The sequence below is a fragment of the Tachysurus vachellii genome, chromosome 22 (assembly GCF_030014155.1).
Source record: "Tachysurus vachellii isolate PV-2020 chromosome 22, HZAU_Pvac_v1, whole genome shotgun sequence".
Classification (NCBI taxonomy): Eukaryota; Metazoa; Chordata; class Actinopteri; order Siluriformes; family Bagridae; genus Tachysurus; species Tachysurus vachellii.
The window spans coordinates 13,869,982-13,892,023 of NC_083481.1; the positions used below are offsets into that span (position 1 = coordinate 13,869,982).

At 38.8% G+C, this 22,042-nt stretch overlaps 2 protein-coding genes across 3 annotated transcripts in view; one reads left to right on the plus strand and one right to left on the minus strand.

The window, feature by feature from the left end:
- The first annotated feature begins 247 nt into the window (after window positions 1–247).
- On the plus strand, window positions 248–11,262 carry pusl1 (pseudouridine synthase like 1). Of its 2 annotated transcripts, none has more exons than XR_009647622.1 (8): window positions 248–517; window positions 604–661; window positions 1,330–1,517; window positions 6,058–6,207; window positions 7,180–7,350; window positions 10,196–10,227; window positions 10,908–11,070; window positions 11,155–11,262. XR_009647622.1 is itself a non-coding variant. In XM_060858653.1 (8 exons), the coding sequence occupies exons 1-8, from the start codon at window positions 435–437 to the stop codon at window positions 11,187–11,189; spliced, it is 903 nt and encodes a 300-aa protein (XP_060714636.1). In that variant the 5' UTR covers window positions 248–434; the 3' UTR covers window positions 11,190–11,262. The 2 variants fall into 2 exon arrangements, 1 of the variants encoding a protein (XP_060714636.1); XM_060858653.1 differs by having other exon boundaries at window positions 10,196–10,250.
- Window positions 11,263–12,578: 1,316 nt separating this feature from the next.
- ddx19b (DEAD-box helicase 19b) overlaps window positions 12,579–22,042 on the minus strand; it is a 9,586-nt gene continuing 122 nt past the window's right edge. The window contains exons 2-13 of the mRNA XM_060858223.1: window positions 21,927–22,011; window positions 21,329–21,383; window positions 21,192–21,239; window positions 20,958–21,093; window positions 20,764–20,856; window positions 19,877–19,979; window positions 18,895–19,009; window positions 18,473–18,650; window positions 17,956–18,193; window positions 17,697–17,859; window positions 17,223–17,414; window positions 12,579–14,574 (exon numbers count right to left, since the gene is read on the minus strand). Coding sequence (XP_060714206.1) covers window positions 14,513–14,574; window positions 17,223–17,414; window positions 17,697–17,859; window positions 17,956–18,193; window positions 18,473–18,650; window positions 18,895–19,009; window positions 19,877–19,979; window positions 20,764–20,856; window positions 20,958–21,093; window positions 21,192–21,239; window positions 21,329–21,383; window positions 21,927–21,983 — 1,440 coding nt within the window. The 5' untranslated portion in view covers window positions 21,984–22,011 and the 3' untranslated portion in view covers window positions 12,579–14,512. The remainder of the gene's footprint in view (window positions 14,575–17,222; window positions 17,415–17,696; window positions 17,860–17,955; window positions 18,194–18,472; window positions 18,651–18,894; window positions 19,010–19,876; window positions 19,980–20,763; window positions 20,857–20,957; window positions 21,094–21,191; window positions 21,240–21,328; window positions 21,384–21,926; window positions 22,012–22,042) is intronic.

Consider the following 22,042-nt stretch of genomic DNA (forward strand, 5'->3'; position numbering starts at 1 on the left):
CCACAATGGAGGGGTCCTGATTAGTGACGCCATTAAATCGCCTTTTTTTCTTTTTCTTTTCTTTTTTTTTTTGTTTATTGACTAAGATTTACAATTGTAGTAAACACAGAGTGCGTTTACAGCGATATTTACTTGTCTTGCTAATCTGCATAGTCACACATTAGTCATATTATCTTGCACAAAAAGTGTAAATGTAAATGTTTTTTTGTACAGGCACTGAACCGGACGTCAAACTCCGAGACACACGGAAGTGGATTGAATTGACACGTGTTTCTGTTGTTGGGCACCAAAACATACCGCACTGTTGCGGCATCGAAGTGTCATTGACTCTATTTTTTCCCAGCTGTGTTTGAGTTAATCATGGAGGATTATACAACTGAAATGTCATTTATGTCCTTGATGTATTAAACCCGTCCACTTTTATTGTATCACACATGAGCCAGCAGTCAGTCATGCAGCAAAGCAGTGCTGTTACTAGATACCTCATCTTCTTTCAATACCTAGGAACCAAATACAGGTCTGAGTGTTTATATTCGAGTCTGAGATAAAAGTCTTGGGGTGTTAGAGGTGATATATTAATGCAAGATTGCACTGTGGTTTCAGTGGGGTGATGAAGGCTCCTCCTCATCAGCCTCTCCAGGGAGTGCAGAATCATTTAGAGGTCAGTGTCACATTACATATATTGTAGAAGTAGAAAAAAAGGATGCCTCTCATGTAGGGTTTAAGGCAAAGGAAAATAAGATCTTTTTTTTTCAGGATTGACATTTGTTAGTATGTAAATTTCAGCCTGTTTCTCTGTGACTGGACAAGTCCTACGTTTGTCCCTCGCATTAGACCTACACACAATCAGACACTTGTATGTCTGACCATCATGCATAAATCATACATCATGCAGTTTTGCCAATTGTGTTACATAATTGTAGGATATGTCTGAAATATTCTTGTTGCCATGTGGGAGTAACTCAGAGTAAGTAACTCTGTGTATTTTAATATAAAAAAAGAAAAGGCATGAGGATGTCACCGAATGTGATATGAGTAAAGAACAAATAGATATCCAAATGTACAGTAAGTGATTTCTACTACTTTGTCGTTCATTATTAAAGAGAGGTACGCTTTGTGTAATTACAGCGTGATTTAAAGGAGTTTTATTTTAGTTTTGAGTAGATTGAGTAAACTTAAGTAGATTACATTTAATATCACATCACTTGTGTCCTGGGTTTTGAAATATTTTTTTTAATTATATTGCTATACCAACAATGTCTCAGAAACATGTACAGTGACTTTACTCTGTCTGTTGACTTTCTCCTGTATGGACTTTTTGCTTATTAGGACGCAGTGCGAAGACTGAAGCCTGTAAATGAAGTGTCTGTGTGCATCTCCAGTCGCACAGACACCGGTGTGCATGCGCTCTGTAACTCTGCACATCTAGACATCCAGCGTAGAGGAGACAAACCTCCCTTCACTGAACAAGTCCTGACTGATGCCTTAAACTTCTTATTAAAACCAGAGCCCATCAGGTAAGAGGCCTGGAGAGCTGCTGATTCTAGTGTGTTGAGGTCTTGCTGATATGTAACACAGTGTACTAAGTGAAGTACTGAAATCATGTGAGTTTGATGTGACTGATTTTTGGACCTGATTGGTCAACAGCTCTGTCAGTAGTGTCACTGGTTTCCATTAATGAGCTCATTCTATGTTTTTCACTAATAGGGTTTGTATGGCAAACACTCCACCCACTTGCTGTGTTACATATCAGTACTGCACTTAGGACAGTGTGTTACATATCAGTACTGCACTTAGGACAGTGTTACATATTAGTACTGTACTTAGGACAGTGTGTTACATATCAGTACTGCACTTAGGACAGTGTTACATATTAGTACTGTACTTAGGACAGTGTGTTACATATCAGTACTGCACTTAGGACAGTGTTACATATTAGTACTGCACTTAGGACAGTGTGTTACATATCAGTACTGCACTTAGGACAGTGTTACATATTAGTACTGTACTTAGGACACTGTGTTACATATCAGTACTGCACTTAGTAGACTGTGTTACATATCAGTACTGCACTTAGTAGACTGTGTTACATATCAGTACTGCACTTAGTACACTGTTACATATCAGTACTGCACTTAGTACACTGTGTTACATATCAGTACTGCACTTAGTAGACTGTGTTACATATCAGTACTGCACTTAGTACACTGTTACATATCAGTACTGCACTTAGTACACTGTGTTACATATCAGTACTGCACTTTGGACACTGTTACATATCAGTACTGCACTTAGGACAGTTACATATCAGTACTGCACTTAGGACAGTGTGTTACATATCAGTAACTTCACTTAGGTCACTGTTACATATCAGTACTGCACTTAGGACAGTTACATATCAGTACTGCACTTAGTACACTGTGTTACATATCAGTACTGCACTTAGGACACTGTTACATATCAGTACTGCACTTAGTACACTGTGTTACATATCAGTACTGCACTTAGTACACTGTGTTACATATCAGTACTGCACTTAGGACAGTTACATATCAGTACTGCACTTAGTACACTGTGTTACATATCAGTACTGCACTTAGGACAGTTACATATCAGTACTGCACTTAGGACACTGTGTTACATATCAGTACTGCACTTAGGACACTGTTACATATCAGTACTGCACTTAGGACACTGTTACATATCAGTACTGAACTTAGTACACTGTGTTACATATCAGTACTGCACTTAGTACACTGTGTTACATATCAGTACTGCACTTAGTACACTGTGTTACATATCAGTACTGCACTTAGTACACTGTGTTACATATCAGTACTGCACTTAGTACACTGTGTTACATATCAGTACTGCACTTAGGACACTGTTACATATCAGTACTGCACTTAGTACACTGTGTTACATATCAGTACTGCACTTAGGACAGTTACATATCAGTACTGCACTTAGGACACTGTGTTACATATCAGTACTGCACGTAGGACACTGTTACATATCAGTACTGCACTTAGGACACTGTGTTAAATTTCAGTACTGCACTTAGTACACTGTTACATATCAGTACTGCACTTAGTACACTGTTACATATCAGTACTGCACTTAGTACACTGTGTTACATATCAGTACTGCACTTAGTACACTGTGTTACATATCAGTACTGCACTTAGTACACTGTGTTACATATCAGTACTGCACTTAGTACACTGTGTTACATATCAGTACTGCACTTAGTACACTGTGTTACATATCAGTACTGCACTTAGTACACTGTTACATATCAGTACTGCACTTAGTACACTGTGTTACATATCAGTACTGCACTTAGTACACTGTGTTACATATCAGTACTGCATCTGGTACATTTCAGTATTGCACCAAGAATGATTGTCCTTTATTTCCAGCCCTGGAGCAGCATGATACTGTACAATGCAGAGCAGCAATGTCGAGGCAGCACTTCAACAGAGGATTTAGCATTCTGCATCATTTAACACACCTTATTTATTCATCAGCTCTATCTCAAGGCTTTCATTTATAAGCTGTTTGAAAAGGGAAAACACAAATCTCATTTGGCCCTCTAGCACATAACCTTTTGCAGTAATAAGCTGCCGGTTGCTCCGATCTGTGTTTTAATGACACAACCGGGATTAATACTTTTGAATAATGTGAGCAACTGGAGTAATTTGATCGGGAGGGATTTTATGTTATTTTATATGGTCAGGTGTCCTCATATACGTGTAGGTGATCCAACATCATGGACTATTTTTGGGTTCTGAGGCTGCAGGAAAATTATAAATCAATCTTTTTTTTTATACATATAGAACAAAGTAACGTGTTTCTCTCTTTCTTTTCTTCTTCTTTAATATTTATTTTCCAATATTTTGAAGTAAATCTTGAGATTAAACCAATCAGTATATTTTTAGACAGACATTTTCAGGTTCTCAATTTAAGTTGCCTGTGTGCTGGCAAACGTACAGTATGACTGAAACATATTTCTCTAGACTTTCTCATGTCAGAATTTTTCTCTCTCATTCTCTCTGTTCCCTTTCTTTCTTGGATCCGGTTCCTATCGTCTCTGCATCTCTGGAAAACATGCCTTTTGTCAGATAGCAGTAAAATTAGTTTGTATCAAGTAATTCTTTCTCTGCACTACAAATATTTAGCCCAGAATTAAGTCAGAATATTTGGGAATTAAAGTGTCTAGTGTCTAGTGAAAACAGCAAATGGTTATGCCAAAAAGAATGGATATTTTATAGACTAGAAAAATAATATTTGAGCATTGAAGCTTGACACCATTTTGGGGTTTTTAGATACTGTTTTTTTTTATTTAATTCTTGTTTTTTGTAAGTGCTAAATGATGAAGCAAATAAACACAAATGGCTAACCATTTGTGCTCAGATTCTTCATCTGATTATAGTGACATTTGTTTGGCGGGCCATTGACCTCTAAACTGAACGTGAAATCTCAGTGCAGTGTCTGAAGGAGTATTAAATATTATTCCTGCTTTCGTTTGCCTTCAGCTCCATAAACAGCCAGAATTTGTTGGGATTATTCTTCTAGAAAAATTCACGATTGTGTGCTGTTTATGGATGTTATGTGTGAGCCTGAGAACCAGGATAAGGAAAGCCGGAATAGTTATATAGCTATCATTAAGTGTATGTGCTTAGGCATAAATAATAATAATAATAATTACTATTATTATTATTATTATTTGCTCCAAGACACATTATGTGCTGCACATGAGGAGGAAATACAAATAGGTTTTTATCTGTAGTTTTTGATCAACGATGAAATCAGTTTAAACTAATAATCCGTAGCTGTTTATTCAACCAAATAATGAAATACTTTCACTGGCATGCATTTAATGCCTTTCACTTACAGTTGTGAACTAAATTTGTTTAAGCTTTTTTTTTTTTTTTTTTTTTTTTAAATTACTTTTGTGCTGCAAATACAATTTGATTTTCAGGCTCAAACGAGTGGTAAATGAATCAGGGGAACACTTTTTCCCTGTACGATGCTTGATTTGCATGTGTGTAGGTGGGTGCAGTCAGTGTCAACAAGCCGACTAGATTTTAAACTTGTTCCCAATTTGCCTATGCTGCATTTAAACTCTTATTACCTTCAATTGACTCATCTGAATAGGAGCCCCATAGAGGGAAATAATGTCAGCCTGTTGTGTGACTTGACCTCCTTTATTCCTGTTCTAAAGGCCGCTCTGTGGGGGGGTTCCGATTCGAAGACCTGTGGGACCGTGTTGCATAAATGTTTAATGCAACATGTTGACTAAATGCCTTTGTGCTAATGTTAATGCGTAAACCCCATGAGGATTCGGTCTTTAATGAAGGGAAAAACGATTATGGCCAGTGTATAAATGTAATTTAACATTATACACGATGTAAATTTCACATCACTCTTAGCTGTCATCTGTGTCAAGTGTATAGATTTGAATTCATCAGGTTTATATACCTAATTTAATAAACCGTAGATTTTAGATAAAATGGTAGAAATCACACTATTTCTTCATTTTAAGAAGTTTAGTTTCATTCAGTTTTTATATTTTTTAACCCGTACTGATTGAGTCAGAAAGTTTGACTTAAGCAGCTTGTTGTATAAGTGTAGAAAAAAACACAGATGTGTTTTCTGTGTTTTTTTTGTTGTTGTTTTTTTTTAAGGAAAATAATAGGTAACAGCTTGGTGCGATGAACAGAACGATCCTTGGTGTTTTATTCCTCTTAGACCGCAGCGATCTACCAACAATGTTACCGCTTATATAAGAGCAGTCAGCAGTCTCTCTTTGAACATTAATAAGAGAAAATATTACTGAGAGACTACAAACTTGTGTGTCCTGAAAACTGACACTGGAGACTCCTTCCAAAAATGTTAACACCACAGAAAAGTATGCTTCAACAACTAAGTATCACGGATCTCCTACGTGTTAACAATCACCACGTTTATTTACGTGTAACAAGAGAAGATTTCTATGTTTATGTACAGTAGGAAGAGGATAAATTAATTCTCAAAATACTGTGTTTTAAATAGAATCACGAGAGTCTACTGCGTACAGAAAAACTTTCACGCACGCCACCAAGCCATATCAAGATCCTACGTCTACCGCTTGGCCACGGGACTCCGTCGTCACACCGAATTGCCCATAACGGAGAAGGATTTGTGCTGGACGTTATGGGACACGTGAGTCCCACGGTGCTTTTTTTTCTCAATCTCTGATAGTGTCTTGTTCTTTGTCCATGAACATTTAATTATATAGAGGTGACATCCAAGTTATTAAGTCTCACATGAGTCTCATAATCATTCATGATGTGAATATAATGATTTTAAAAGTGTTTATCTCTAAATATATCTATCTTTCCCCTTTTATATAAAATAAATTTTATTACTGTTAAACATGTGAAGCTTGCTGGATGATGGTTGTTTATCATTTGTATTCTATATGTGTTATTTATTACAGATGAAGTTAAACATAAATGAAAACAGTAAATAAGTAACTTGCTGTATTGTGTTTTAGCAGTGGAGTCTGTAGGAAAGTTAGAAATCTGTGCTATGACAATGTGGAGAAACACCTGAAGGAAGGACAGGAGATGAGAGGAGATGAAGCAGATGTTGAATATGATGGGTGAAAGCTTTGGCGTCATGTCTTGACTTTAATGCTGCTGCCTGAACATCTTTTTTTTTTTGGATAAAGTAGGGCAGCATAAGCTGCAGGCTATAGTGACGCAAAACAACACCCACACAAACGTCTGTCTGTCTCCCCCTCCCTTCTCTCTACCCCTCCCTTCTCTCTCTCTCTCTCTCTCTCTCTCTCTCTCTCTCTCTCTCTCTCTTTTCCAGTTTTTCATCACCTATAATTTCCAAGCAGCCTTTTCATTTTTTATCTCTTTCTTTTGGATTTCTCCAACTTGATTTGATATAATAACTTTGACGAGTTCTCTCAAAATGTCTATTTCTTTGTAAAACTAGCTGTTTAGTATAACATCATAATCATACATCATAAACAATCGTTTCATTCCAATTCTTTCCGGATGGGGTGTCAGATTCCTGGTTTCAGGGATCAGTGAGCAGAGTAGTTTGTGTGGAAGCTATGTTCAAATATTATAGACAGATTTTTTTTTTTTGGTTTGATCGTGTTTGTAACTCACTCGGCAGGGAGCTGAACGTAGACGCCATGCGAGAGGCGGGAGCCGCGTTCCAGGGAACGCACGATTTCAGCACTTTCCGTGCGCTCAGCTCAGACGCTCCGTTCAAGAACCCGGTGAAGACCATGGAGCTGGTGCAGGTAGAGCCGGGCCTCTCCTTCAGCCAGCGTCACTTTCATAGGTACAGAATCTCACACGCTGGGCATTCTGGGTAACACAGGACCATATTGTTCTTCCACAAATACGAAAACTCAACTCAGTATCTGAACACTCTTTAGAAAACTGTATCTACATCATAGATTTTTTTTTAAAGGGAATGGCTTTAAAGATCACGTAGCACACAGTATTATACATTATCAAGGGAAACGTGACCTGGTAAGTTTGTTGTTCATAACAATTGGCTACCGTTTAAAAAAGAGATAAATAAATAACCCGTAATTATTTTGTGGTGGTAGGTGAAGCAAAATCTAGGTATTGTTCTTCTTATCTCAAATAAATCGGTCACATTGCAGAAGAAACACATTCTCCATTAACTGTCCATCCAATTCCTACAGCGAGGCCCACTGTATGTTTAACAGTGTTAGTAGTGTACCAGCTGGAATTACAGCACAGATCAATAAAAACATGGCACAAGACCATGAGGTAGTGAATGAATAGCGTATACATGTTCCATCACTGTAAACACTTTGCTATGCCAGTTAAAGCCGTGCAGTTAATGTCGTATACGAGATATGGCGATGTTTATACTGGTAGTATAAAGTTTTTCTAGCGGAACTGATACTGAATGTTCTTTAAAAATACTGGAATAATCAGTTAGTGTTATGGTTTTTTTTCTGTTCATATTATATAATGATGTTCAGGTTGAGTAAGCGACGGAGGGTGTGTGTGTGGGGATGGTGACATTTTGGGAGTAGGAGTTGCAAGATATGAGATTGCATTTGAAAACTGTTGCTAGGCAACAGGTATAGGGCAGGTCTGATTTTGGATACAGGCACGATGATCACAGCGGCCGGAGGACGCAAGCTGTTCTCTGCCCGAGCCAGCGATGGCTGCCATCGGATCAGTGTGGCCTTTTTTCTTTGGGGGAATCCTTTCACTGGAGTTTTAGTGTTTAGTGATTGAATAATGAACACTTGTTTCAGGGGAGAATCAGAATCGGCCTGTCAGATAACACCCTGGATGACACCCTCTTAGTGATAGGAGCGATATGACATTATATCACAGCTCTGTCAAATTCCCAATTCTAATCCGTCAGAAAATAGTCCTGCACTAATTCCAATACATTACTGTTTCTATAGCAACAACACACAGAGGGATTGTATAGTGGACACTTCACAGAGTCTACGGGTGCATCTCATTCAGCTCCCTAGCTACCAAAGTCATAGGCACTTCAAGCAGGATCATCATCTAGCTAGTTTTTAAAATCAGTAAACACTTAATAACAACCGTATACTGTATATAAAACATCAAATAAAGCCAAAAGTCTTGAACGTAGGTAATGAATTGAGAGCTACAGCGCCGATAACATGCTTGGCGATGCATCGTGGGATTATTTTAGGGAGCACACGTTCTAGTGCACCGTGATTGAGAGAGACAAGACGGCCCTTAAAATGACGTCTCCCTGATCCACTGCCCTGACTAGTGAATTATGGAGCAGATTGTGACTCAACCCAAGACTGGTTTATAAATACTTTACAAAAAAATACATGTAATGGTTGATATGGTGCTGTTTTTACAGGACAGATGACTCTGGGTTTTCTTGCTTTGTTGAACCAAAGAGTAGAAAAAAAGGCAAGTTGAATAGAAATAGCTGTTTAAATGTTTTCTCAGAAGGTCAGAGACTCACACCTTTCGTAGGTCATTCAGGTGCTTTCTCAAGTACGACTCTCAAAGGTGGACAGCGGGATGCTAAAGCCATCTGCTTTATTTATCACTAATGTCAATCATGGCATGGGGAAGATCCTAGCGACCACACACACACACACACACACACACACACACACACAGAGACTTGACCACTTACTCTACTATTACATACAGAAACATGAGCACACTTGGGCTCTAGATCAGAATATAGGGACATCAGCAGATGAGGCACTGTGACGTGACAGACATGACCTCAGGCCTCCTAATTATTTGCATTTGTGTTTGCATTCTGTAGCTTTGTACTCGAGCTAAATGGTAAAAGTTATCAGCCAATATAGAAAGTTTACATCTACCAGTTTAGCATTGTGTATGGAGTAAGATGTGGTTTCTTTTTATTTTATTCCACACTGCTTTTGAATTCTTTCTCTGAAACTAATACGTGTCGCAGGTTTCATTTAACATTCTTCTGTTATTCTTTCCATTTTTACAAACTTTTTTAGAAGGAGTCCCTTGTAAAGTTTTAGCCATAGTAAAATCTTCAGGACATTTTGGTAGCACAAGAAGCTGATTTTTTTTTTTGTCATATTAACTCAGAGAGAGAGAAAAATAAAGAAAGTAATGAGGTAATGACTGATGCTAACTGCTATAACAAACTTTTTACATGATTACAGGAACTAACTGGTCTCTTGGATGTTCTTGTCCATTAAACCATGATGTTTTATTTATTAATAGTGCTGGTATATTGCGTGGTATAAGAGGAATAAAGTGCTCCTGGGCACTGTGTTTATATATATATATATATATATATATATATATATATATATATATATATATATATATGTGTGTGTGTGTGTGTGTGTGTGTGTGTGTGTGTGTGTGTGTGTGTGTAAATATACAAAGATGTATATCTTACACAAACATGTGGAATGAAAGGGATTTAAAAAATCAATCCAGATCAGTTTTATTTATATAGAACTTTTAACACTCGGCATAGCAGCTATATAAATATTAATGCTCGATCAACCTCTTTTTACATAGCTGATGTTCATGAAATACTGAAAGACAGTCAGGCGTGTCCACACAATAACAGATACGGCTACAACAGGATAAAACGAATTACGGACCGTTCGCGTGACTGTTATTTGTTTGTCGTTTTACAGAGACGTCCAGTTTTGGGAGCTCACCTTTAAAAGTAGGTCCTTTTTATACAAACAAGTGAGTACCGTTCCCTTTGTAAAGTAAACTGTGTATATTGTGCGCCTCCTTGTGTTGGGAATAAAAACTGCAACAATTTGATTTGTTACAGACTGGGAATAGAAGCAGTTACATAACTGACCTCCGGGCTCTGCAAATCACACAGTTCTGCTAAATGTGTCTTCTAGTGTATTAAACTCAGTTTAATGGAGGAAGTCCATTGAATTCTTAATCAGAAGGATATTTTAGTGCAAAACTTGCTAGAAATTTATGACTTAAATTATGGTTATAGATCACCTCTATCGAACAGATTATTTATTCTAGATAATGATTTGAAACGCATCGAAATCATTCTCAGGATTTCAGCAATATCCTAAACCTGTGGTCTAAACTGAAGCAGGGAGATGGCATGCACCAAAACCTAAGAATATGAAAGAGCTTAAAATATTCTGCACGGAGGAGTGAACCAGGATCCCTCTCCAACCTTGTTAGACGTTACAGGAAAAAGCTCGCTGCCGTTATTCTCTATTGGCTTCACCAAACATTTCCAATCTGTGCTTGAACAATAATACTGTAACGTGTCCCCATAATGTTTAAGCAGAAAACATAATTTGCTTATTGTTAGAATTTATTTGTTGGGTGTTTTGTGGAAGTGAATGAGAGATTGTATTGGCTCAGGTGCGGAGGATGGTTGGGGCGTTGGTTGCAGTTGGCCGGGGTAAACTGTCCGTCAGTCAGATTCACGACCTGTTAGACAGCAGGGACACCATGGCCTACCCTCAAAACATGGCCGCTCCGCCGTACGGCCTCTTTCTGATAAACGTGGGGTATAAAGACTCAGGTAAAAACTGTTTTCTTCCTGCAGATTAGAATTGTAATTTTATTGCACTTAGTCCTAAGTCCTGCTTTTGCTGTTTCTGTACAGATCTGAAGCCTTCCATACGGGACGACTGCTTGTAAAAGAAAAAGCAGCACACTTGGGAACCTGTAAATAAAGCTCTATGACGTAAATAAACTTTGTATTCAACATTCATGGAATGAGTCTCCCTTGTCAGTACTTTTTAACAGGTAAAGTTTTTTTTCCAGAAACAAGCAGCATAGCTTCTCTTATTACATTTACAGCATTTAGCAGACACCCTTATCCAGAGCGACTTACATTTTATCTCATTTTTATACAACTGAGCAATTGAGGGTTAAGGGCTTTGCTCAGGGGCCCAACAGTGGCAGCTTGGTGGACGTAGAAATCGATCTCGCAACCTTCCGATTGATAGCCCAACACCTTACCCACCAGGCTACCACATCCCCTATGTAATTATTAATTACAAGAGACGTGATGGAAAGAGTGATGGGACAACTGTCTGGTAGCTACTGTAATATAACAGAACTAGGCTTGTGAAATATGGATTTTTCTTTTAGAACAAAATTGCGATCAACTGAAAAATGAAACCATCCAGAATGGATGGCTTAAAGTAAGAGGAAAGTAAGCATTTTCTGTATCACGGGTGTGATGTGACCAGCTGTATGGTCGGGAGCTGCTTGAGGGCAGTGACAGTCACAGAAACTTGAAAAAAACACAAATGTTTGTAGACCACATAATATAATCTAGTCCCTGGATTTCATATCGAATCATACAGGAATAAAAAATACTTCTAGGAGACAAGCCTAAAAGTAAGTATAGTTAGATAAGTAGCATTAAAATAATGTTCATTCATTCATTTTCTACCGCTTATCCGAACTACCTCGGGTCACGGGGAGCCTGTGCCTATCTCAGGCGTCATCGGGCATCAAGGCAGGATACACCCTGGACGGAGTACCAACCCATCGCAGGGCGCACACACACACACTCTCATTCACTCACACAATCACACACTACGGACAATTTTCCAGAGATGCCAATCAACCTACCATGCATGTCTTTGGACCGGGGGAGGAAACCGGAGTACCCGGAGGAAACCCCGAGGCACGGGGAGAACATGCAAACTCCACACACACAAGGCGGAGGCGGGAATCAAACCCCCAACCCTGGAGGTGTGAGGCGAACGTGCTAACCACTAAGCCACTGTGCCCCCTTTAAATGTTATTTAATAAAATAATAAAATTAGTAGCATTGAAAAATTGTTGAAACAGGTCAGTTGTATTCCTATATCAGCATCCCAACACTGGTTTATTTCTCATATATTTTAACACAAGATTTATAAGCGGTAATTTCTCAAGTTTGTCTAACGTTACAATATCATTAGTAATATTTTAATTTTATTATATTTTAGACATTGTAATGTTAGACTGAAACTTAGGAAATTACCGCTCATCAAACATCACAATATCATTCAGACACTATCACCACACAGATTTCAGCATGTCAGTGTATTTCTAGGACAAGAAGCATTCGGCATACTGCAGTACAACACATCAGCCTTACACAGAACTCTACAATACAGTCAGAACATCCAGTCGCACAGATACATGATGCGTCTCACACCAGCTGGAGTGTTGCATATCGTTTGTGTCGTCCTCAGGAACGTAATGACAATATGGTCATTTAAAGCGCAGTTCATTTCATTTATTTAAGAGGGAATAACAACTCGGCATCCAGAACGAGGTTAAAAATGTCCGTATGAACGGAGAGGCCCGTCAAGAAGCGATTGAGCTCAGGATCGTCGTCTTTTATCTTGGTTTCGAGTCTGTTTGCATGCTACGCTCCTTATGTAAATAAGCATGTAATCAAGAGGGACGAGGAACATGTTTAAACCCTGAAATCAAGCAGGATTTTTTTGTAGACAGACTCCCGTCCCCAAATGACCATAAAAAATTATGTTTGAGAAAAAAGGAGGCAAAATTTATGGTTTAAAGATGTAGCATTTGTTTTCGCTCTCGATGTTGGGACACAGGAGACTTCGGTAAACGCCGGTTTTTAGAGCTGTGAACATGGTGAAAATTTATTTGCATGGAAAAAAAACAAATAAATTTCACCAAAGGGGAAAGGACAAGGAACTTAAAGACCCTGCATTTGCTTTGACTTTCTGCCAACTTGATTTAGGTGTCATCTAACGGTCACGTCTGGATGTACCCAAAAAAAAAAAAAAGCAACTCTTTCACAACCATAAAGCTTTTTGTGGTAAAATAGTTTTAGAAGGATTTCCATGTAAGTAACGTTGGCGCCTCTGATAAGACGGTTTGATGAAGAACTTAATAATACCGAAAATAAAAACGTACAAATAAAAACATACAAATTGGTGACGATTGTGAAGTGAAGAAACATTTCACACAGTCAGTTGCATATTGACTTGTTTTTTCAAGCACTTGTCTAAATGAGTAAACCATCATTTAAGAGGCAGTCTCGTGTGTTGACGGTGAGACAAAAAAAATGTTTCACATTATAACTTTGCTAGAATGACTACCTGGAAATAACACAGAGGATGCCTTCATGGGGCTAAAAAGCACACCGGTGTGACATTTTAGCCGCACACGTCGCTCCAGCTCCACACCAACACCTTCAACACGAGTTAAACTTTAATTAGAAGTTTACATTTTCACTCTTTGTACTTCTTAATTAAAACCCACTATTGCTTCTTGTGTACAATCGGTGTCAAATGATTGATTTCACGTCCAGTTTGTTATTTAAGGTATACTGGTACAAATCAGTACAGGCACAAGACTTTGGCTGATGAAAAACCTCAATTTGTACAATCTTTAACTTTGGCAATTTTATTTGTAACATGATCGAAGCGAATAATAGTTACCAGTACCGTCAGCACTGATGTTTCTGAGGTCATATACAATAATACTAAAACAACTACTACTACTACTACTACTACTACTAATAATAATAATAATAATAATAAGCTCTTCAAACAACTGAAGACAATCTGTACCTCAATAAGAGGTTTGCTTGTTTAGAAACTTATTTAGACCTTAAAATATGTTAAGCACACGACGTAAAGCAGAAATAGAAAACTTTTGTTATTCCTGTTCCCTAGACGAGCTTTCCGTAATAATGAACACCCAATATATTCACTAAAAATTGATCAAAGCTCAGTGTGCAATGCACAAATAATCTAGAGACCAATTTGCCTTATTTACTCATATTTTAAAAAAAAAAAAAAAAAAAAAAAAAAAATCACGCTCAGATGTTTATTAAGAAGTACAAAGAGTGAAATTGTGGTAATATTAAAACCTATTAAAAGTAAATCTAAAATAAGACATTTCCACATCCTCTCTAATGTCCTCCACAGTGTAGTTCTTCTCCCGGCCTAAACCACTGCTGAAGATGTTCGTCCCTCTCCTCAGTTCGCTATTTTCTCGATTTCGTCCAAATCGTCCGTGTCCAGTTTTTCGATTTTCTTATCTGTGGGTGAAGAAGAAGAAGAAGAAAAAAAAAAAAAAAAAGATTTTGAATTCATTGGATTCGCTTGAATCTTCTGGACATGTTTGTGTGTCATGTTTATAGAAGAACAAACAAAACAAGATGTATTAAGAATGTTGTACTTTTCTATTTATCATCAAATGGACCTGAACACGCAAAAAAAAAAAAAAATTAAAAAAAATACACCCCCTCATGCTGTTAGTCAGAAGAATACAAAATGAGCATAACCATTTGCATTTGTCTATTTACAGCATCAGAGATAATTTACATAAAACAAGATAATATCAATGAGGACGGTTTCGCTTTTGTACCTTCGTGTGTGAACTTTTTAACGGAAATTATTCAGTGATTCAAATTAATCTCCTGACGTTTTGCAGATGATACTACGCTCATCGATCTCATCCAAGATTGTGATGAGTCTGTATACCGGCAGGAGGTGAAGCGGTTGGTGCTACGGGGCAGTCAGGACAGTCTAGCGCTAAACACCCTCACAACTGTGGAGATGACAGTAAACTCAACACTACTCCCACTCACTATATCCAACAGCCCTGTGTCATCTGTGGAGTCCTTTAAGTTTCTCCATTATCAAATATTATTTCTACGTCAATTAAGGACGTACGGTCTGCCACAGGAGCTGTTGATGCTGTTCTACACTGCAGTTATTGAATCTGTCCTGTACACATCCATCACCATCTGGTTTGGAGCAGCAATATAACAGGACCAGACTCCAACACAGTAAAAATCACTACTGACCCTTCGCACCCTGGACACAACCTCTTTCAGCTCATCCCTTCTCTCAGGCGATACAGAACTTTGTTTACCAAAACCACCAGACACTGGAACAGTTTCTTTCCCCAGGCCCCTTATCACCCTGATTTACTCACCATAATTCTATTCCCTGCTTCATATCTATAAGTACTGCATTATCAGAACTGTCAGTCATCACATCATCTGTATACGTTACACACACTACTGCATATTGTGCAAAAAGCATAAAATTGCACAACACTTATTTGCACTACCGTGCACTCTAACACTATGTACATAACTGATCTGTCATATTCTGTATACATATTTAATACTCATACTGTCTATATTGTCTCACCTCGCCTTTATCGTCTTGTATAATCCAAGCTAAATGTACAGTACAGTGATACCTCGAGATACGAGTGCTTTGACATACAAATTTTTTGAGATTAGAATTCGACCATATTTTTGGCTTGAGATACGAGCAAATTTAAGAGATACGAGCATCCGAGCTGCTGCCGCCGAAACAAAGATCCCCAACAACCATGTGTGCTCCGTTTCCCCGCCTCAGCTTCCCACGTCTCACTCGGTTAAAGCCGCCTTTCCACTGCACACGACGGCCGATAAACAGGAAGTCATTCATTTCCTATGGAGAGTCGCAAAGGCGCTGCGTGAGGTGCCGACCATCTGCAGATCCGTAATTTTCAGATCCGTTTAAGCGTTGGATCCGTTAAAAAAATTTACCTTGTGCGACTACACCGCATCCGATATGCCGACCGGACAGGTTTTTATTAAAACGACCGGCAGATGTTATTGAGGAAAGAGTGACAAAAAAGGCAAAAACAAGTGAAGAGAAAAGCGATGAAGAAAATTAAGCAAAATTAATGTAAAGAAAACAGAAATTGTAGCAATTAAGTTCAGTTAAGTTAAGAGAAATCAAGCATCGCGTTAGTTCTGGCAGGCCACGTCGTCAAGCGTGCATCAGCTGTTAATCAGCTGTCCACGACGCGCACCAATCCGGTTACGACATCCATATTACCCGAACATTTAAATTCCCATTCATTGAGCAGCTCTAGCGCTTCGCTGATGCTGCGATTTAAACTCCCTCCTCCAACCCTGACTCCACCGAGCCGGAACCCGTGTTCGTTGTACCAGTTTATGTCAAATCTCCACATATTTTTCTCTCTCTCTCCCTCTAATTATTTATTTATTTATCCATTTATTACTTTCCTTTCCTATTTTTAACTCTATGCATGATTAATGGTTCTGTTATACAGGGGGTCTATTCTATTTGATAGTTGCTGCTCTCCCCGCTCTAAATGAAGTTTAGTTAAGTTCCATTTAAGTGTAAAGTGGCATTAAGAGTGCGAGTAAGTGAACAAAAGTGAAAGTGTAACTCCTCCGCCTCCCTCAACACCTACGTGTGCATCTTCCGTAAAGTAAAACCAGTTTATTTTAACACTTATTACTGTATGTTTTTATACAATATTTGTCATTTAAAAATACAGGTACTGTACATTTTTCATATTCAAAACAAACAAAACTTGAGTGGAATTTTGCGAGCTGGAACGGATTAATGGGATTTCAATTCATTTAAATGGGGAAAATTGCTTTGCGATACGAGCAATTTGAGATACAAGCAAGGTCACGGAACGAATTAAACTCGTATCTCGAGGTATCACGGTATAGTGTTATTTATGTCTGGACTTTTGAGAGTCACAAACAGCTGGAACAGAATTCATTGTGTGTGTAAACACACTTGGCCAATAAACCTGATTCTGATGACAAACCACCTTATTTCTCTCTCAACTCAGTGTGAGAAAGAAAAAGCTCCATGGCATATGAGGCTAGCTTATTAGGCTCAGTAAAAAGGTGTAACTTACTGAAGTGCTCCTGAATGCGGTTGAGGACGTTCATGCTAAACCGACTGTCCACCATGTTGATCGCCAGGCCTCTTTTGCCAAATCTGCCCGTGCGCCCGATCCGGTGCAGGTACGTCTCGTTGTCAGGGTTTCCGTCCTTATCCACAGGTAAATCGAAATTAATAACCACAGAGACCTGCTCCACATCGATACCTGAAACCCAGAAGGATGAGATTAAAGCCACGTTCACAACACAACCTTTTTTTTTGTTTTGTTTAAAATAAATATACATAAAAGCCTGCTGGTGTTTATTACGCAAGTGCAGAGCACCAACAGGAAAGCAGCTTTATCCTATAAATAACTGTCACCGTTATCAGTTCAGACAAAAGCCATAATGCTTTATAATGCATCAATATGATGTGATAAAATGCAACTAGCACCATGAAGCAAGTAAAATGTTAAGTTATCCTCCAAGGTCAATAGAACAATAGTCACCTCTGGCACAGACGTTCGTAGTGACCAGGACTTTCTCTTTGCCGTTTCGGAAACGATCGATCACGGCTGCCCTCTGTTCCACCTGCATCTCTCCGCTCAGTAACGCCACCTGGTGACCCTCCCTAGACAGCTCTCCTGCTAACCAGCCTGCTGTTTTCCTGGTCTGTATACAAACAGAATAAAGCAGAATTATTCACGTCTTCTGTCTAATCGAACTAGACGGATATCAGCCAGCTGAGAGGAGAGTTTACGAACGTACGTGACAGAAGATCATGGCCTGTGCGATTGTGATGGCACCGTAGATGTTACAGAGGGCTTGAAACTTCTCCTCCTTGTTGTTGCACAACACGTAATACTGCTTAATGGTGTCCAGCGTCTCCTCCTCCCTCTTCAGTTTGATGATGTTTGGGTCAGGGACGATCCGCGTGGCGAAGTGCCACACAGACTCCTCGAACGTCGCTGAGAACAAGAGCATCTGGCAGGATTTGGGCAACATCCTGGAAAATATTAGAGCAGAGAAAGTGTACGAGTTACAGATGAGCACATTTCGGGTTATGATTTGGAAGCAGTTCAGGATTCAATTAGATTTCAATTCCAATAGAGTTATAGAATTATTAAAGAATTCTTTATGCGTCTTAGAGCAGTTTTAAACCTTTCGGCTGCTTTTAACGCATTTCCGTTTGCCTGGAATGTCTAATGCAAAATGTTTTACGCATCAAGTTCTCTTTTCAAATTCCTTCCTTCTCAACGTACAGATAAAGTGAGCACATACACACCTTTGGATGCGGATACTTTGGTCCTGGTGACCCTGTGTGGCGATCATGACGTCCGCCTCATCCAGTACGAACACGTTAATTTTCTTCGGGTCGATGAATTTGAGCTTCTGACACCAGTCCAGGACCGTACCCGGGGTACCGATCACAATCTGCTCCTGGAGCTTCACCCCTCTCTCCACTGCACAAAGAGAAATTCACCATATGAGCATGTTTTAGATGCATCTTTAACATTTCTTTACACTGACTCCATTCATCATATTCAAAGCTTTAATTCACGTTTAAGCATAGATTTTCTATTTCATATCTGGACATGCTCTTAAAGGACACTTGTATATCAAGTATATCGTTGCCGTAAAGGACAAAGTATATCGTTGCTGATGGGTGCAAAGCATAAATATGGCCTGATGAATATAAAAGCTCACGTTTGTTTCCTCGGATCGCATACATCAGCTTGACTTCGGGGTAAAATTTGCCCATCTGCTCTATGACCTTGCCCGTCTGGAGGGCGAGCTCGTATGTAGGCGACACACACAGGCACTAAGAGAAAAACAGAAAGAAAGAAAAAACCCAGCAAAGTAAGCCAAAGATGAAAGATGTGGAAAAAATGAAAAGAAGGCGTCTTTCATGACACTTGCAACGCTTGGTCCTTATTCTGCTGTCACACTAATTTTTCCCTTTTCTCTCTCTCTCTCTCTCTCACTTTTTCAGGCAGTCTTAACATTTATGAAGTCTAAGATGCCAGGATGGTTGTTAATTGTTGTGTTCATTAAGACTTATTACATTAGGCATGTTGCAGACAGGAAAATATGGCATTTTAAAACGTATAAATATTTAATATTAAGTGCTAACACACAACATAAAACAAGAAAAATGGTGTAGGATCAAGTAGCGGTCATTGTTTGTGGGATAGACGTCTTTAACGAGACTTTTATTTTTTTTTATAATGTTAAACAAAAGTGTCCCATCCTGCCTTTAGGACCAAGTCCTTTTTGGGAAGCGTCCCCTTTACTGGATGGCTGTTAATCTGTGTCTAGTCTTTGTGTCCACTGCCATGACTGGAGACAGGGGCTATCAGACTGGACACCGTTTATTCACCGTCTCTTTTTGAAAATTTCATCCAAAGTTAATGTCACAACCGCAGAAAGATACACTATTCACAGGCACTATTTAAACAGAGCAGATAATGACAATATGGTGGAGTCCCATGCTTACCAACAAGCCCTACAGTGATTTGAAACAATTTTAAAAGAATAAAGCCCAATTTTTATTGTTTTGTGCAATTAATGTGTACAGCATAAAATCTTTTTCTCCACAAAAGCTCGGGTCTGATTTTGGGGTGTGTTTAAATAACCTGATTGTGTTCCCCCCCCCATGTGCTGATGTAAAGAAATATGTGGATCATACCTGAGGCCATTTGTTGTTGGGATCCACGTGACTGAGCATGGCCAGGACGAAGGCAGCAGTTTTACCGGTCCCTGACTGAGACTGTGCTATAAGATTCTGTGGCCTGGGGAAAAAAAAGCCACCATGATATTTACAAAAAGTTGAACTATAGTGGCAAGTTTTACAAAATTAGCACTACTGTTACTCTAATCGCGGGCAGCATTTCCGGTCGAGCGAAATAGCAAAATAAACTCCGTTAATATTTCACACCTATCGTATTATCCAGGTTCCAGCAAAACTGTATGCTCTACATACAAAAAAGTCCAAATGTGCCAGTACTGTAGAACGTAGTATAATGACAATTTAATTGTAGGATTACTATGATGTCATTGCTCAGCTCTAGGAACACTGCCATTGATCATGCTGGGGGGATTCCAGAAAACCTGTCTACATCAAATTACTCGAATGCTTTTCTTCAGCTGGCATCAGCGTAAAGCCTACTGTTACAGCTAAAAACGTGCCAGACTCATTTATTCTCAAACACTTAACACTATTTAGTTGGTTAGTGTGGGTTCCTGAAAATAAACAAAAACAAGATATGAGGAAAATCCTACAGAAACAGCTGATCTTTATTTCGAGTTAATCAGAATAATTTCACTGATGCCAGCCGTACCATGATTACTTCTGACGATGAGCTTGAATGTGATTGGTTCATTCTGAACATGGCCACACCCCTAATTAGAAAAGGTGTGCATTCTTATCCAACCAGGTTATTGCAACTCATTTCTCCCATAAACTTTTGGATTGTTTTTCAGGTCATTTTTAACTATGTTTTAAGACTGGTAATGAAAATATTTCATAATGATTTATCTTGGTTTCATTTGATCTATAAGATTTATATCACTTACGGTTCTGCAAGCATCATGGGCAAAGCGTTCTCCTGGATTTTGGAGGGTCTGTTGAAGCCCATGGCATAAACACCTTTAAGTAACTGAGGCTTCCTACACACACACACACACACACACACACACGTACACAGTTAGACACATCAGTACAAAGGAGAAAGCTGCTGAACACTCAACCTCTGCAAGCACAAACTCACAATCGCAGCTCCTCAAACGACTTGACTGAGTAAAGCGGAGAGTTCGGATCCCTCTGAAGAACCTCCACTTGGTTAGTGGTGTTCACCAAATTGCTTCGTATCAACTTGTTCAGCAGTGACTGGGCAGCTTTGTCCTCTACAAGAAAAAAACACCCCACACATTCATCAAATCATACACACCAGTAGAAGTTAGCGTTTAGGTGGACGGTGATGAAGGAAGGTAAAATTACTGACCTTTATCTTCCTCTTCAGTCTTCTCTCCTTCTCCTTCAGGTTTGGCTCCTGATTAAAACCAAGAGAACTGGATGTAAATCAATCATGTAGTGGGACAAACAAAACAAAAACTACAACAAAACGTGCTAGTCATTTACCATTTTCCTCTGCTTTGGGTTTGTCTTCCTTTTCATTTAACTGAAGGTTGCTTATCTGTGGGAAAATACACACACAAAAAAGCACAAAGCATTGATACAACTTAAAATTCAAACAAAGGGCTAAGTCTAAAAAAAAAAAAAGCAGCTCTTGAACCCTGTACAAGTCGACTTCATACAATAGACAGTAAATGTTTCTTTGCACCCTACTTAGTGCACTACACGACAAGAGGAAGCAATTTGTGACGCGACACCGCATCATTATCCAGACCTAAATATTAAAATAAAACTATCAGCTTTATTAGAAGCTTCGAGTGTAAAACACGCATTAACTTAATCACAGTCGCCAGCATTTAAACCCTAAAGTGGAAGAAGTTGCCATGGTGAACAGATGTTAGCATGTTAGCATACAAGCTAGCTGTTAGCTGTAGCCACGTTCGCTTTCACTTCGGCTGGAGTTCACAAAGTGAAACAAATACTAGAATAATAAACGGATAACTTTACAAATGTTCGATTTACTAAAATACGACGGGTTTTTATCATTTAAGACGCTTTATATTTTTAACACGTTAGTGTTTGTAAAGGATCCTCGCGCTCTTACCGACTCAGCTGCAGCTTCTTGTTGATCCACAGCCTGAGCCCAGGAATCCGTAGCCATGTCCGTAAATCAAATTAAAACACTAAGGCTTTTTTTTTAAAAAAAAAAAGTCCCACGAA

Bases quoted from the DNA above. Each gene is read 5' to 3' on its own strand.
- pusl1 (XM_060858653.1), top strand. From the start codon at position 435: ATGAGCCAGCAGTCAGTCATGCAGCAAAGCAGTGCTGTTACTAGATAC. The intron at 7,351-10,195 runs GTACAGAATCTC...GTCGTTTTACAG, and splicing joins AGCCAGCGTCACTTTCATAG to AGACGTCCAGTTTTGGGAGC. The intron at 10,251-10,907 runs GTGAGTACCGTT...GTATTGGCTCAG, and splicing joins GGTCCTTTTTATACAAACAA to GTGCGGAGGATGGTTGGGGC.